General features: G+C 38.7%; 1 protein-coding gene across 1 annotated transcript in view; it reads left to right on the plus strand.

Annotated features, from left to right (window-relative positions):
* The window catches only part of LOC124377281 (kelch-like protein 29), a 168,599-nt gene that overhangs the window by 88,695 nt on the left and 62,359 nt on the right, over window positions 1-17,545 (plus strand). Inside the window, exons 4-5 of the mRNA XM_046836696.1 lie at window positions 5,785-5,932; window positions 8,993-9,484. Coding sequence (XP_046692652.1) covers window positions 5,785-5,932; window positions 8,993-9,484 — 640 coding nt within the window. The remainder of the gene's footprint in view (window positions 1-5,784; window positions 5,933-8,992; window positions 9,485-17,545) is intronic.

Raw genomic sequence — 17,545 nt, forward strand, 5'->3', positions numbered from 1 at the left:
ATCTTGAAAAATTTTTTTTTTTTTTTTTATAACAAAATGCATAATAATACTAGGACTTTTACGAATTATGATTGAAAGTGCTAAAAAAGTAATTTAACATTGATGTCACATGGATCTGGAAACCCTGCACAGAGCACATGTATCAGAAATATGTTCAACCAATTTTCCTCAGTCGCAATAAAGGCCATTGCCAGTGTCCTTTGTATTGTAAAAGCTGGAGTTGACCGCAAAAATTGACTACAGTTTAATTGCAGACTTTTATAGAATGCTTATTTTGTACACAGCAGTTTTTTCATTAAAACCAATTATTATTTAAAATAGCGTTTTAGCTGTATTGATTGCTTTTTCACTTCGCTCTCGTTCTTTATTTAATAGGAACTTGATCTAAGTTGCTGAACTCACGTTTCCTCTTTAGTGCAGAGCATTTCGAGAGCTCTTGGTTCGGCATTTTACACTTTTAAAAAAATGCACGTCCCAGGTACAGCGACGAGCTACAGCTTTTGTAAATTCACCGTTCCTTTTTTAAGAGGCACAGCGAGCGCAATTTGCGAGCGCATCAAGTTGTCTTTTGTGCTGCGCCTCTTACATACACACATCTGGCCCATAAAGACAAATGGCTCTTGACTTCTGCGCTCTCACAATGGTCTCTTTGGCATGCTGAGATCATTCCACAATCATGTTTAGTGCCTCCGGTGTGCTGCTCCATAAGCCACTACTAGTATCAACATGTACAGTTCCCACACTACTGCACAGCAGTCAGCAAATGCATAATGCAATTAATGCACTATAATGCTGTTGTGCGTTGAAATGCTGCATGTGAGTACTACAGGGTATTGAGTAAGACGCAGTGTGTACTCCTCTGACAATGCAATGCTGAAAGGGGAGTGTGTATCTATGGTAATTCAGCGAGCTAGGGAACTTCAGGGAAGATTTGTGACCTAGCTTTCACATGATAGAGAACAGAGGTGGGAAGTAACGAAGTGCAAATACTTCGGTACTGTACTTAAGTTGATTTTTCTGGTATCACTATTTATTTTTCTGACAACTTTGTACTTTTACTCATTACATTTTTACACAAATATCTGTACTTTTTACTTCTTACATTTTCAAAACAGACTCGTTACTTTAGTTTTAATCTATTTGGTGAAATGTCGATATTTTTCCTTGGCTTTGCGCAGCTGTTTTCAGCCCATTAACCGATTTCCTGTCATTGCGAAGCTTTTTCAATCCACTGGTGTATCATTTCCTGGCTCTCACACACCACAGGTGTAAGTTAGTTTATGAAGCTAACAATGAGCAGGACACTAGGCAACAAGAACTCTGGGGTTAACGTGGTTGAGACAGAGGGAGTCAGTGATGAGTAAGAACAGAGACATTCCTGATCACCTGATCATCATCTTTTCTCTGCTTGCCGCATGAATTTCTGTTTGACAATTTTTATTACCAATATAAATAAATAAATATAAAATGGGCAAAATGAAAATCTTCAGTGCGACACACGTTTATTCTGGACGTCCTTTTTTTACTCAGATATAAAAAATAAATAAATATATTTTCAAGCAATAAATCATAAGAGTATTTTAAAACATGAGTATCTTCACTTCTACTTAAGTGAAGGATGTGTGTACTTTTGCCACCGTTGACAGAGAAGAATATCTCATATACATATGTATGAATGGTCTAGAGCAGGGGTGCACACACCTTTTCAACATGCAAGCTACTTATTAAATGAGTCAAAATCGTTTACCTACTATAAAAATGCATAAGTAAATATCTTTTTTTTTTGGTAATGCGATCTACCCACACTACCTTTGCGATCGACCGGTAGATCGCGTTTGACGTATTTTGCACCCCTGGTCTAGAGAATATCTTCCAGAAATGAATGAATTGATTTTTCTCATTCCTTTGCGTACTGTAAATGCACTGGCATTTAAGAAATCTAATGGGCGTAGGTTATGCGTGTATGATATAGTCAGTGAAAAAGACGTTTTCTAAAATGTCAAAATCAGCATTGAGTGATGTGGCACAAAGACCCATGGCTCCTTTTCCTCTCAGTTGCACTTTTTAAATTTTAATATCAATAAATGTGATTTGTGTGTTTATGTATTTTAATAGCACACTCAACATCTTTTGAACCATCTCCCTGAGAAACCAAAAAGCAGTGCCTTCAGAAGAGTTTTCACGAGGGGAATTCCAGACCAATGCCAGCTATAAACATCAAAATTCATTGTACTGAGAAGCTTGAGAAGAATGTTTGTCTTGGCTGCCTGGTTTTCTCTTTCTGTGTCTCGCAAAAACACACCCGCACATGCACACAATTCCAGCCTGTTTTCTGTTGAGTCAGAGGGAAGCCATCTGCCACACCGCGATAATGGGTCACAAGGGAAGCAAGGTCTGGGAAGAGCGGCGACAAATTAAAAAGTACGAAAATGCGCAACGCTCGGCTAGACCTGCATCTTGCCATGTTCTTGTCAACAGCATCACTGATGTCAAGTGGCACACATAACAGTCTAATATGCTCTTTGTCTTACTGCCAACTGTAGAATATGTTTAAATCTGCGCTGGAATGGTGAAATTGTGTTTATAATAAGCAAAGCCCAATTTTTTTAATGACAACTGCACAGGAAGAACATGGGAGATTATTGTAGCTGGAGATTTAAATGTAGCATTATCGTTAGGATTAGAGGAAATACGATGCCAAGAATAAGCAGTGGAGGGAAGCTGTAAAGCTATGAGAGAGGGCCCAGAGCAGAGAATTATTGTGCCATGCCATTTCCATGAATAAGGCTATAGCTTTTTAATATTTAATACAGATCAATGCGGCCCCCTCATAGAATAGCAGGAAAACAATTCTGCTGAGTCTCTGATCATTCATTCTGTTTGTCAAGTGTGTCAGGGTCTGTAAAGTAGGACAAAATTTAGGACTGTGACCCCTTAAATTCTAAGATGAACCAGGAAGTGATCGATTCACCAGACGATTATGTATTAAGAGCCGTAACTATTATATTAGAATTAAATTATTAATGTCATGTCTTGAAGTTAGGGTTTTAATGTACATAATCATTTAGTGTACATTTTTTTGTGTAAAACCTGGTGTGTGTGAGGCTGTGGAGGAACACTGTGGAGACAGATGAAATGTTAGCTGATCACTTGCGTTTGTTTGGTCCATGCATTTCAGCAGGCTTTCAACCAACAAAAAAAAAAAATAAAACTCAAGGCTCTCACCTTATCAAGTTCAAATTCATGCTCAGCCTCTGTGTGTGTGTGTGTGTGTGTGTGTGTGTGTGTGTGTGTGTGTGTGTGTGTGTGTGTGTGTGTGTGTTCCACAATTTGCAAGCTCAGACATACTCTTACCGGTTATGGCAGTTACTGAAAATGCACAAAAAGAAACAAATAAATACAAGTAAGACAAATAAGAATCATGTTTTGCTTGCCAGTCTGAGTCACTTCTCCTTCCACAACTGATGCTCAGCTACGCTCCCCCTACCACAGTCAGTTTCAAAAAATTGAATATTACCTTTTTAAGTGTATCACTATAACAATTGCATTACAATTTCATTTGCCATGCCAAAACTACATTTGCTTTTTAAAAGCGCTGTCAGATAAATTGATGAAGTGATCTTCAGGTCAGGGAGGATAATGGAATGGAGGGAAAGTTCCGGATGAGAGCAAAGGGTTGATGACTGAGTCTTTTCCATTAACTCTGGGTGTAGTGCAGGGTTAGCTTGTGAATCGGGGTTAACGCTCATTCTATAGCTTGCCTGTGTAACATAGGGTCCACTAATTCGTCCGCTTCACTGCCGGTTCACCGTCAAGTTCAAGCAAACTTTCCAAACTGTCATTGTGGTCATTTGTCATGCAGTGGTCTTTTGTTTGCCATATTTGCTTGTGAAATAAGAAATTGTCCGAAGTACTTGGCTTGTTGAATGAATTTGAGGAGATGTCTTGCTACACTACGTGCTCGGTTTCATCCCTGGTGTGAGCGAGGGAATGAACTGGAACAAATGAGGCTAAACGTGACTCATAAAAAGAGTTTAAAAGCAGAGAAAGAGCACACTGTTTGATGATCATTTTAGGTGTTTAATTCTTATTACAGCTCTTAACAGTACTCTGAATTCAGAGCGTAACCCACAATGAAAGTGTCTGAGCTAAATCTTACTTTCTTATTTATACTGGCTTTTTGTCAAATGGCTGTCCATGCATAATTTATCAGTGATCTCGCATAACTCCTATGAAGGTCCTCTGATTGAATACTGCAGCGCAGTTGTATTGATCAGTGTTAGTGTTGCCTCCTGAGTGGGCAGGTAGAATATACACACAGGATTTGAGACTTAGATGAGGTGTAGTCTGTTGAGGTTTAACACACACAGCGGACACGACACATTTAAAGTTGTACTTTTACAGTCTTCCACTATCCATTTTCTTTGAGTCAGTGCCCTTTGTAGCCTAAACTTCCTGTTCTCAATGTGGTGTTCTGGCATTACAGGTTATCCACCCCAAGGTTCAGCACGGTGTGTGTTTTGAGATCGTTTTTTTTTTTTTTTTTTACTACATTTGTATAGAGTGGTTATACAAGTTACTATAAGGTTTTCTGTCAGATTGATACAGTCTGGCTGTTCTCCTCTGGCCTTTTTAATAAAACAAAGTTTTTCTGCCTGCCGCTTACTGTATCTTTCCTACTTTTCACACCATTCTGTGTAGACACTTCAGACTGCTGCATGTGAACATTCCAGAATATTCAAAGAGTTACTTGGCCATGGGATTCCATGCTCTGATATTTAATGTGAATGTAAACAGGCCCGAAGCTTTTAACCTGCGAATGATTTAATGAAGTATGTTCAGCTGTTATATGATTGCTTGATAATTGGTGGATAATTGTATGAGTAAGTAGGGCACATGTGTTCTTAATGAGGAGGCATAATTTTAGCTTTATTCTTTTTTTTGTTTGTTTTACAAATACAATATATACAGTATATTTAACATTTAAGCAGATTGGAGGCCAAAAAAACCCAAAAAACATTATTGGAAAACAATTGGTAACACAATAGCCTCAAAATGCTTAGCACAGAACTTTCTTTTCAAATGCTTATGAATAAAAAATGATCCTATTAAATACTTAAGAGACCAAGGGAAATAGAAATAAATTGAAAATGAGTTGGATAAGATTTGTAATAAATGAGAAACAGAGCAGGAGGAATACTAAAAGATTTTTATTCAGTTTTCTTACAAATTCTTATTAGGTTTTGTATATCATACTATTTCATTGCACTTTTTTTTTCTAAATTTAGTACCTTAAATACAAAACAATAAGAATGCTACTTTAAAAGAAAGGTATTTCCAAATATTTCACTTAACAGAGCTGATAATCTGAGCTGTTGATATGAAATGCATTCTGGGTTTTGACTGTAATGACATAATTTTGCCACACAGAAATTCCCTTATAATGACATACTGGCCCTTTAATTTTTGGTATTCAATATATACAAAAAATATATTTAGAGAGCTATATAAAACACACCAAGGGAAAGAGTAAACAGCATTTTATTCATCTTATTCTGTTATTACCCCACTCTGTGATTTACTTCCTTTACTTCTCTAATTTGTGTTGCATTTTTGCCTTGTTTAAATGGCACCAAATCTTCCCCGTTCCTCAAAGATGTTTCTATTATTAGGAACTTCCTGTAGCCAGATGCAGGGATTTTGAAAATCAAAGACTCTGAGTGCTGCTTTTGTCAGTCTTTTATTTGTCTGGCTAACGCGTATGCTCTGTGTTAATTTCTTCAGCCTGCTGGACTTTCTCCTGGTGAGAATCAGATGCCTGCGCTGCTTCTGGCTCCGGGGTTGAGGTGGGGACAAACACCCATCAACCAGTCCACGCCATGGGACACGGACGAGCCTCCAGTCAAACAGCACAGAGAGAACGACACAGCAGGTATGTTGCCCTTTTAACCTTTCTCTATGTCAGCCCTGGCCACTGGAAAACAATACTATCATGTTCAAAATAGGAAAATATATCTACTAAAAAATGGATTTTTATAATACTGAAATAGTCTGATTGCCTTTATTATGATTATAATACATGACAATATTGTAAATCATTGGTATCTCAGTTTTACATGCACCCAGTGCTAAGATTTAAAAATAAGTGTGACATGTATAATAAGTATATTTGGGGTTAAGCCCTGAAGGCCTCTGACATCCTCCTGCATAGATGAATTCTGAATCGTTGTTTGAGAGCTGCCAATTTTCTTCCATTATTCTGGCAGCCTTCTAATGTTAGCATGCTAAATCATTCAGGATGTGTTGAAAGAGGACTTGAACTCTACGAGTGAGTAACCAAATCGGGACGCATGTCACACTGAAATTTGTTTTGATATCGGCACAGCGAGTGCTTTACATGTTACATTTTACATTGTAAAAAGTAAAAAAAAAAGAGTTAATTATTATTCAGACAGAGTAGACCCACACTAATCACTAATTCAAACAAGGTTTTAATGAGGACGACGTGTTGCTCCAGCTGGGCGAACCTGCCTGTGGAGAGAGTCGTTATTTTTGACCTTGGTGATTGGACATGGTGACCGGCCCTTTCTGTCCATGACCCCCTCACGATGTGTGACTGTGTGATTGAGGGGCTCCCAGAGGGAGGCAGTGTTCGCATTAGGCTCCTCTTACACTTACAGTACCCTGCCTGAGCTCCATTAGCTCTGAAATCAGCTCCACTTAATTGAAGCAAACTTCACTGATCTCTCTAACAGCTCGAAATGAATGAAGGAATGAAGTTCTTTTTTCCTTAAACTTTCTCTTCAGACTTTTTAATGCAAGTTTTTGGATTTTAATTAGATGTTAAAATTGAAATAGTCATAAAAAGGTCAAAGAGTCATGTATGAACCCACTAATATTTCATCATAACACACTTTAATTACAGGGGACAAAAGAGCCATCACGTCCAGGATTCATTTTTATGTTAATACAATCACTTTTCCCTACTAAAAAGCTGTCATTAACTTTGCAGCTAATGAGTGAAGTCTTGTGAATATAATTATGGTGAAGAAACCTTCAGAAAGTCTTTTATATCTTTTATAAAGCCTGAAGTGGTGAGTGATCGAACTTATAAATTTTTTAGAAAAAAACGATACACATCCATAGCAACTGAAAGTTTTATCAAGGTGCCGTTTGGGAAAGAGGCATCCTGTGCTTTCTGTTCTGATAAGCCATAAGATTGTACTGAATAATGCAGACAACATGCTTACCCAGGCTACAGTAGATCATCTATTATCATTACTAGCTTTCCCTGTATGCATTCTACAGTGCAACGAGGGCTAGTGTCATGAATAATGTTTTTTTAAATCTTCCTTTCTCCCCTCCCGGTATAAAGTACCCCATAGGCCTTCTGTGCTATTTTTGTTCTTTTTCCAGAGGAAGCAGGGCACAGGTCCAAAGCGGCTGAATATTCATGAGATTAATTGTGCCTGTGAATGTGGATAAGTTTTCCCATGAGCCATTTCTCTGGTTTTGGTCCACCTGTAGTACCTGTAACACCCAGGACAAATGGACTACATTGATTTTATGAAGTGTGTGGAGAGGCTCAGGTGCGGTTATCTTTCCAATTTAGCCAAGAGGTGTTCAGTAGGATTGAGTTCAGTGCTGTATTGCAGGCCACTCGAGATCTTTCACTCTAATCCATGTAAATCATATCTTCATGAAGCTGGCTTTGTGCGCAGGGGCATTGTCATGCTGGAACAGGTTTAGGTCTCCTAGTTCAAATTAATGGAAAATGTAACTTACATCCAAAGACATCCTATACAATTGTGTGCTTCCAACTTTGAGGAAGAACAGCAAAGAACCACATATGGTTGGAAAAGTCATGTGTGTGTAAATATGTATGTGTGTGTATGTATATATTTTATATACTCAGGATATGAAGGAAACATTCTGACACTATATTATTCATACATAGCACTAAGATCCAGTGATACATGAATTAATTAGTGAATTCATTAGTTAATACAGTACTCTGGGGAAGAGTCAGTCTCAGACCTACAGAAGTAAATGTGGTGTAGCTGAGAAACTGCTGATGCAAGATAAATGCATTGTTCTTTAAGGCCGGATTTATAAAATGATTTATTATGCGAGCGTTGTGTTATGAGTAATTTTTAATCTTGGCACGTACATATCTGCAAACTGACAAACACACTACACTGTTACAGCAGTCAAAGTGGCGAGACCCCAGAATTAAACCACTCTATTTGACTTCAAAAGTAGGTAACTTAAAAAAATCTTATTCACTTGTAAATTCAAATCCTAAGAGTACAACAACAGTCTATGGTCAGGAGTCCAAGAGACTAAAAATGGCTGTGGGTGGCATACTGTCTCTCTCCTGACATTCACAGCAACACGGGACAATTGTGGGTCTGTGAGCTCATGAATGTGTAGAAAGAGCAACTTTCCTCAAGGTATATATAGATTATGCTGCTCTGTGACATAGTACAACCAGCTGTTTTAAAATTTTGTAGTTAGCTGGCTTTATTCATCTCGGAGGAAACATGAAATAGCCTTCATCTTCCCTGGTTGGTATCTGTCATATAATAAGAGACCTGAAAAGTATGCTGGAATTGACTTTAACAAAATGAAAGGGACAAAATGTATTGTAAGCATGCCATCAAACATTGACCTTGTATTAGTTTTGCACTGTCAATATATGCATTTATTTTATTCTTTCTCTTAACATCCAAGATTTCCATCTGGCATTACTCAAACTGAGTGATACTAATAACACTATATTAATAATAGTAATAATAACAACAATGATAATATTTATTAGTAAAATAATTATCACTACACTATAACTACTTCATCTACTACTACTACCGTGTGAATAATAGTGTAAGAAATACGAACAATGTTATTTCAAAAACAGCTTCATGTGGTATGAAAAAGTGCCGATGTGTAACTTCTTTCATGCCATTTACAGTATTTCCTACTTTTCCTCCAGGGCCTCCATGGGTGCCTCCGGTGGTTGCAGTGAGTCAGCCGAGTCTCTTAGCTCACTCGTACACTCTGCCTCAGCCTCCTGCCTACAGCCAGGGAGCTTCTGTCCAGTCGCCTGTCATAGGTGTGACCCCCGCCATCCAGACTCCAGTCCCTCCTCACCACCCACTCATTAGTGCACACTTCCAAGTTCCTCCGCACTCATCCCAGCCACACGGCAGCCTGGTGCTCAGCCTGCAGAATCAGTCGCCTTACAGCACTAACCAGCCGTCCATCACTCCCTCGCCCATGCCAGCTGGAGGACACAGCATAGTGGGCAACGGGCACCTGACTCACCCACTCATGCAGCTGCCCGCTCTGCCTTCTGCTGCACTGCCATTGACCAACGGGCAGCCTTCACCCGCATCAGCCAATCAGGAGGGCTCGAACGGCCTGCAGATGCTTCGTACAGTGGGCATGGGGAAGTACGAGTTCACAGATCCTGGGCATCCTAAAGGTAAGAAACTAGAGCCATGGGAAAGCATGGCTCACATTGGCCTTTTGAAAATAACAAACCTGCCCAAGGTTGTCATATATTATCTCTTCCAGGAAATTGCATTTGATGTTGGCAATGAAAAATGCTACAAAACATGCTGCTGGGAGGTTGTTAAAATAAACCCCAGGACCAACTAAATCAAAGCACTTCCAAGGTGGTGGATTTCAGCAGTAACAAATGTCACTTGGATGTGTTGCTTTGTTTGAGAACTTCTCTCCTTCTGAGACTCATGTGCTGAGGAGACTTCACTAGTTCTGTGGTAATAAATTGTTGTTTGCACAAGATAACCTTGGACTAGGCCCTGTCAGCCCGACACAGATGTTCTGTATTCCCCGAGCAATTTTTGCATTTAATGAACCTTTTAATCTAGGTTTGGATTGGCTTTTAAGCTTATTTGATTTTGTTTTTATGAGCTTTATAAAACACGAGCAATTTACTTACCACGCTGATCCAGCTTTGTCTTTTAAGCTGCAAAAAATTAGAGATAGTTTTGAAGTAGTCATACATAGCCCATTTAAAAGGTTTTACATTTTTTTTACCTGCATTTAAGTGTTTATTTCTTTTCAAAGTACCATCATGCCATGATTCCATTTTTAAATAATAATTTCATCTTTTTTTTTTTTTTGTCATGAGAAGTAAAGTACATTATTTTCTGGGAACATGATCAAGGACAGTTTGTCAAATGCAGGCTCATGGTCTAGATGTGAATGCAGTATTGTATTTCAGTGGATCGAACTGAGCACTTAAAATCTGCTGCAGCGGGGATGCTTTGGAGGAAAATGACTGTATTTAAGTGACACTAGCTTTTTTCAGCATGAACCAGTCTGAACTCTGCAGCATATACTATTTTGAAGTCATTTTGTAATGTATCTTGCTATCATACGCATTTATTCCAATGAAATGTTTTTAGTTACCCTGTTTGTGAATAGTGAATTGACAGCAAAAGAATACATTAATTCATGCTAGTCTTCGAGGCTCACTTTTTCAGAGTCCATGGCTTTAATTCAAATCAATATCTTATTTCTAGTTAAGAAGTAATAATCAAATGTAGTTGTTGTCACCATTTGGTTACGCTGACCATTGTAAGCAAGGATTTAAGTGTAGCTGTACCTTTAAAATTGTTGCTGCATACTCCTGTGATAATTGCTTTTTTTCATAGTTGCTTGGCAGAGTATTCAATTGTACAGTAGCTAGGGCAATCGAAATCTTGGAGTGTACCACACTTTACTTTAATAAAACATTCTTACGGCCATGTCCTCTTTTCCAACTGGTCTCTTTACAAATCTGAGAGCCCTCCTTAGTGTAGCTACAGAGGTGGTGAGTACTGTGGATTTTTTGAGCCTTGTCCCCCATTGAGAGAGGCTTTATAAAGTCAGCACGTGCTCGAGCAGACGTGAGAAGTGTTCTTTTTTTCTTCTTTATATTGCCTCATCATGGCTAAGTGCAACATGCTGAAAAGGTTAGCTGTGATAGAGACGAGGTGGCACGCCAATAAGTGAAGCCCTTCGTGTCCTTGGCTCTGGGGCTGCATTTGAAAAGGCCAGGTCCTCCTCAGATGACACCTTGACAAGGATCATATGGTCAAAAGGATCAAAGGTGCACATATCATACGCCATATGTGCTCCTTTCAAACTGGCCTTCATCCGTGTGGTATTTTACCTCAGCTGCAGCTCATTCTGCACATAAGGAGGAATTCTGGCTTTTCACCATTGTGTGTGTGTGTGTGTGTGTGTGTGTGTGTGTGTGTGTGTGTGTGTGTGTGTGTGTGTGTGTGTGTGTGTGCGCATGTACTAATGTGGTGTGTTTTACTGTTGTTTGACCTTCACAGTCCGGAGGCATTTGTCAGTTATGTTTTTTTAAATAAAAGGAAAAACGCTCACAGGCATGAGTACATCGTTGATTTGCCCTGTGGCTTCTACGAGCAATTTATCACCTGCCCACATAAACAACTGAGTGAGAACGAGGACGACTTAAGAAGTGCCAGTGAGCGTGTTGATTTGTGTGCGTGTCTCCTTGTGTGTATTTAAAGGCATTCTGGGCCATGAATCACAGCCCCCTTTCAAGCCCTGAATTTTTTTTGTAGTAGAGGAATTCTGGGATTCCTGACTTTGAAGCAACACCATCAGGGGGCAGTTGCTCCATGCGTGGTGCTTCCAACTTCTCAAGCTGTCACCTCATGGCAAGTTGCATCAGAAAGTGTGGAATGATGAAGGTGTATTGTGTGGTGTTGACACTGAAACAAGAGCACAGGCTTTCCAGCAGGTTCTGTATCAGCAGGAAAGAACAGCCTCTGGCCATACAGTGAATAACCATACCTTTCCAGCCGTGCCAGGGTTGTAGAGAGGAAAAAGATAGCCATAGATCATGCCTTATATAAGCCGTCTTGCTGTTCACCTTGTAAATGGATGTTAATAAGGAAAAACCAGGGAACGGGGTCATTTGACAGCACTACAGGGATAAGGAAGTGATGGATGGTGCAATGCTACTTTTTTGAAATAGAGCCACTCTTCGTTCACATTCCTGCGCGTCTGAAATCCACCACATCAGACACCAGCACTGCGAAAAGGTCTCCCGTCGACTGCCAAAATACGTTTCGTTATATTATTGTTCCTTTGCTTATCGCAGTGGAAGTATTGAAATATAAAATGAGATGCGGTCACGTGCCTATCTATATTCAGACGCTCCAGCACTTTCAGGATATATAATTTTGTGTCTCACTTGGAGGTATTTTGTAACTGAAGCTTACGTCTTTGTCCCGGCCCCGGTTTCCTGATTTCTCCCCACTAAACCCCAGGTTGTCTAGACAGTTCAATTAGAACACTAATCAGTTTGGACAGGTAGTTAGCAGCGTGATCGAGAGGCCACCTCATGAGTGTTGCACTCAGACTGAGGGTTAGAGCTCATAATGTTGTCACATATACTCCCACACAGCCATCCACCTGCAACATACAAACCTAAATGCAGACACTTCATGTTTTCTACTAAAAATGTCACATTTGAAGAGCTGATGCAAATTTTTATCCAAACACCGCTGCTTTCTCTTTCGTCTTAAGCCGCTTGAGATGAGGAACATGCTTGACTTGATTTGAAAATTGTATTTCCGCTAGCAATATAGTTATCATTAGTAGATACAAGAAGAAATATTATCATCAGAGAGTAGTGATGAGTAGTGATTTACACATATATTTACATTTACATATAAATTAAAGTGTTTTCAAGTGGAATGATTTGAAATTGGTAAATATTCTTTTTACCCGCGCACATGCTGGTTTGAATTGGTCAGTGCCTGCGCCTCGAAACCTGCGACACAAAAGCATAAGCTGAGGCATACAGCTGAACTGAATAAGTACACAATTTATTGCTATTCATGGAACCTGGATACTTTCCTTCACTCACGTTTCTGAAATTGCTTTGCGAACAGCAGTTTCTGCCGCATTGTAATTCAAATGTTTAAAAAAATAAAATAAAAACTAAACAAACTCAAACATCCTGTGCGACAAAGCTGATAATGTTGATAACGTTAATTCAAATTTTAATTCTAATATTTTAATAAAAAATATATCTGATCACTGTATACTACTCCATGGTGAAGAAAAATCCCTGAAAAGTATGAGGTAGGTATATGACTGACTGGTTTATTAGACAATGCCGTGATGATGATGAAACCTCCATTTTGTGATTAGTTCAGAGATACTGTGATTCGGTAGATCCAAGCAAAGCTTTAACTTATGGCTGTGCTCACCACTGTAGCACAGATTAAGCAGATTAATCATGCAATAAATATGAACTGTTGATGTGCCTACTCATGTATTTCTGCCAGATGGTTGTTTTTGCCATTGTTATGAAACCAATATTTATAACTCATTGTAACCGTGTGCCTAATTCTTTGTCGTTCATTATAATGATTACCTTTAAAGCATTTTTATATATTTTTGTCTTTTTAATTCCTATGTAACTTATAATTCTGCTGTAACAAAAGTGCCACCTATCATTAAAATGTTATCTGATGTTCTGGACACAACAAATATGGACCAATGAAAGTTTTTTGCAAATGTTTTTATATTGATGAAAAATAGGGTTAGCGTTTATACTGTAACATATGCTTTCATCAATATAAAAAAAACACAAGAAAAAATTATATTAAATATGGACCCCATAGATAGAGTTACTGACGTGAATGTAACATTCAGAAAGATATTTTGCAGAATGAGTTAAAGATACAGAACATTTCACATGTTTGCGTCAGCACTCTAGTTAAACCTGATTTCCAGCTCTAATCTAATTGCAGCCACAGTAGACTGCGTGTTCACCAGCTTTTTTTTGGATAAGAGGGAAAAAGACAGGATTAAGAAGGGAAAAAATGCAAAAAAAAAAATAATTGAAGTACCATATGTGCAAAGTGAGTTTATTATACTTAATTAGAATATCTTGTTCATAAATGTCCTATTTTACAAGCAGGCCACATTTACCCACCAGCGCACCTGTCACAGAGAAACAAATGCATTCAGAATACTGCGTTTAATGTAAACATTCACTGAGCAATCAGGTAATTATAGTGGATGGCTCATCTCACTTATGAAGAAAGACACAGCAGCAACCCAGGCTGTGTCACGCCACATAGATTTTGCTGCTGCCTCGGCACCGGCAGCCCCTGGTGCATTATTATTCGGCGTGCCTCCATTGAGACATTATTCTGAGCTGGAGTGAAGCTCAGTGTGGGAGAGGAGATGAAGTCTGTGCTCATTATCATGTTTTAGAAAGGAGAATCCCACAGCGAGCCCATACGTTCCAGGCCTTGCAGTTAATATAATGCACAGCTAGCGAGAGAGCTCATTAAGATTGATCATGCACCGGCCGACTGGGCCGTACCCGAACCCTGCACCGCTTCCATTAATCACTCGCTTTTCAAGATAACATGGCCCGTCACCAGACAGGTCCACTCAGAGATGCAGTCAGGAAAACATTGAGTTCTCTCTTATTCACTCGGCGTTCCTCGAATGTCCACGGCTTGTCACCTACTGCACACATCTTCTCTCTCTCTCTCTTTCTCTCTCTTTCTCTCTCTCTCTCTCTCTCTGACTGCATGTGTCACGTTTCTCTCTTATGTTTGCCCTTTTTATTTCTCTCGGTTCCCCCCATTTACTTTAGTCATTTCTTTTTTTTGCACACCTTGCTTCTGTTTCTAAATACAGGCCATCTAAGACAGCGCTTTAATGACCTGTTTTTAGGAGGGAGCCGGCGTGATTAGAGGAGCGACAGGGGAAATTTGATGGCAGGAGGGATTAGACTGTGGGTTAAAGAAGAGACTCAAGTTCAGATTGCTTGCTTCCTGTGACATGTGGACCCAGATGGAAATAAAACACACACACACACACACACACACACACACACACACGCACACACACAGCAGAGAAAATGAGTGGCCTTGATGCTTGTTGGTGGCGACATCTCTTTTTTGCTGGCAGGCTGTGCTACACAGTTGTACATCATTACACAGTTGAATGATGAACAGTGTCAGTGAATAAGGTTTAGAGAAAATGGATGATCAGTGCCTAGAGACTGTTTATATATATATATATATATATATATATATATATATATATATATATATATATATATATATATATATATATACATATACATATACATTTATATATATATATATATATTTAAATATGCAACTGGGGGACAGTTATTATATCCAGTCAAATTGCCTTCTGGGTCCTGTGCAGCTTACTGTGATAACGGTAAAGAGGTAACAGTGTGAGTTTACCAACCCCCATCTCCCAACAAACCCCCCATCTCCCTCCAACCCCCTGCCCTGCCATGAGTGGAAGCTCAACAGGAAAGGGTTATGAAGATCGGCTATGCTTTTTCTACCGCTCATTACCAAGCCGGTGAAATTCAGGGCAGCGAGACGCCCTGGAATCATATCATTTCCAGCTCTATGCACACTGCAAGCATAAATCGATTTGTGTGTTTAGGACTCCATTTCTCTGCGCTCTATAGCAGACAGTTTCTGTGCCGAAAGATTAATTGGCATATGTTAAATGTTGATGTGCAATATTGTGCACAGGGATTAAAATAGGCAATAATGTTTTTTCGTTTTTTTTTTTTTTCTTTCATCCCTAAAGCATCATCCTGTTCAAATAGCAAATAGAAGTATGCAGGGTTCTCTACTAATGAGAATGTGTTCAATTACAGAATGAGAAACAAGGTTACACAAATAGCAATGTAATGCAAGTGGAAAATGGCAAGACACAATGAATGTCATCATGGAATCTTCCAGCTGTGCTGATAGCATTTACCCTGATAGTTTTGCATCCCATTCTCAAGCATAAAAGTAATTCACTCCAAAATGATTGCAAAATGGAGACTTCACTGTAACCCAGCAGAGACAAGAACATGTTTTTTCTTCTTGAGTTGAAACGGCAAACTTTTAGTGTGAACCTGCCGTTTCCAATTTGTTGTCTGTTTGGCTGAAGTTTGCAAGGAAAAGTCTTATGTGTAAAATTTATATGCAAAGTGACTACGGCTTATGTCCGCATCAAGCTGTTTATTTTACGATTGTTTTTGTGTCATGGCTGTAACTTGGGTTTTATTGTTGTTTTGGCAGTGCAGAGCGAAAAGAAAATGTGTGTGCGTCGTCATACTTATAAAAACCTCTCGAGTCTGTGATTATAAAAACATATGTGTATTTGATGTTAAGATAAATATAAACTCCCCAGACAGAAAAAAAAGTTAATCCTGTTATGTATTGATAACAGTAATGTGTTAAGATTCTTTTGCCACGAGATTCTGGTGCCATTCAGCTAGAGAATCTTGGTTACTATTATAAATTTGATAAATATTATAATGGCACTGAATGGCAACGATTTTGCAGGCCAGTTTTCAGTTTCTCTACTCGTACTACTACTATACTTATATACTTATATATACTTATACTTACTAAAATAATAATAATTATAATTATAATAATAATAATAAATATCCTAAATTTACATTCCTGAAGAAAATGTGAGTGGTGCTTGCTGGTGCAAAGTTCATCACTGAACAATAATCTTTTACTGCAAAACACAAAAAAGCTATTTTTACTCACTCAAAAGGGTCTTTCGATAAGACACAAATATGACATACGATATGACACACATCGTGTGGGTCATGTGATGTCACTTTATTACCCAGCAATCAACTCTCCCCTCTGTGCTCTGTGTTTTGATATGTCACATGTCTATGTTCCCCATAATTTTCTATGGGGCTGGATTATTACAGTTTTCCCAGAATTCCTGGTGGAATTCTAGAAAGCGAGGTGCACATTCAAAGCTAGCTTTAATATGAACACTTGTATAGCTGCTTGTTTATGTGACTTTCAGACAGTCATGTGACAGCAGTGCAGTGCATAAAACCATGCAGATGCAGATCTAGAACCTCAGATGATCTTTATAAAAGTCTGTTGTTATAAGTATGTGTTATTCCAATCTGCAAGCATCATATTTTGATGTCCAGCTGTAGACTCAGATTTCTATTGACAGAAGTGGAACTGGAGTCTTTCTGTTGTAACAGTTTTATCTCAGTGTTGAGATTTTTCACATTCTGAAATTTAGTTTGATCATCATATTTAAATGCAGCTCTATAATTTTGTGTGCTGCACTGTTGTGGCATGATTGGCTGCTGAGATTGCATGAATGAGCTGGGCAACAAGTGTCCTAATAAATAGGTTGTGTAGGGCATGTAATAGATCATTATGCATCTTTAATTTTTTGATTCTCACTAGTGGATTGTAAATAAAGTTAATCTTTTATCATCATATTTTTTTTTATCATTCTAGTTCTTGCCTATGCACATGGAACATAGGACTATTCTGCCTGGACATGAAGCACAAAGCACAAACACTCGAGTTCTGGCAAACAAATTGATGATGTAGTGTAATGCTAAGCTGTATTCATCTAGGTGTAAAAACTACTTACGTTGTTCAATAAGGTGATGCTCCTGGTCACTGTAGAGCTGCATTACCTGGGAAAT

This window comes from Silurus meridionalis, chromosome 23 (assembly GCF_014805685.1).
Source record: "Silurus meridionalis isolate SWU-2019-XX chromosome 23, ASM1480568v1, whole genome shotgun sequence".
Classification (NCBI taxonomy): Eukaryota; Metazoa; Chordata; class Actinopteri; order Siluriformes; family Siluridae; genus Silurus; species Silurus meridionalis.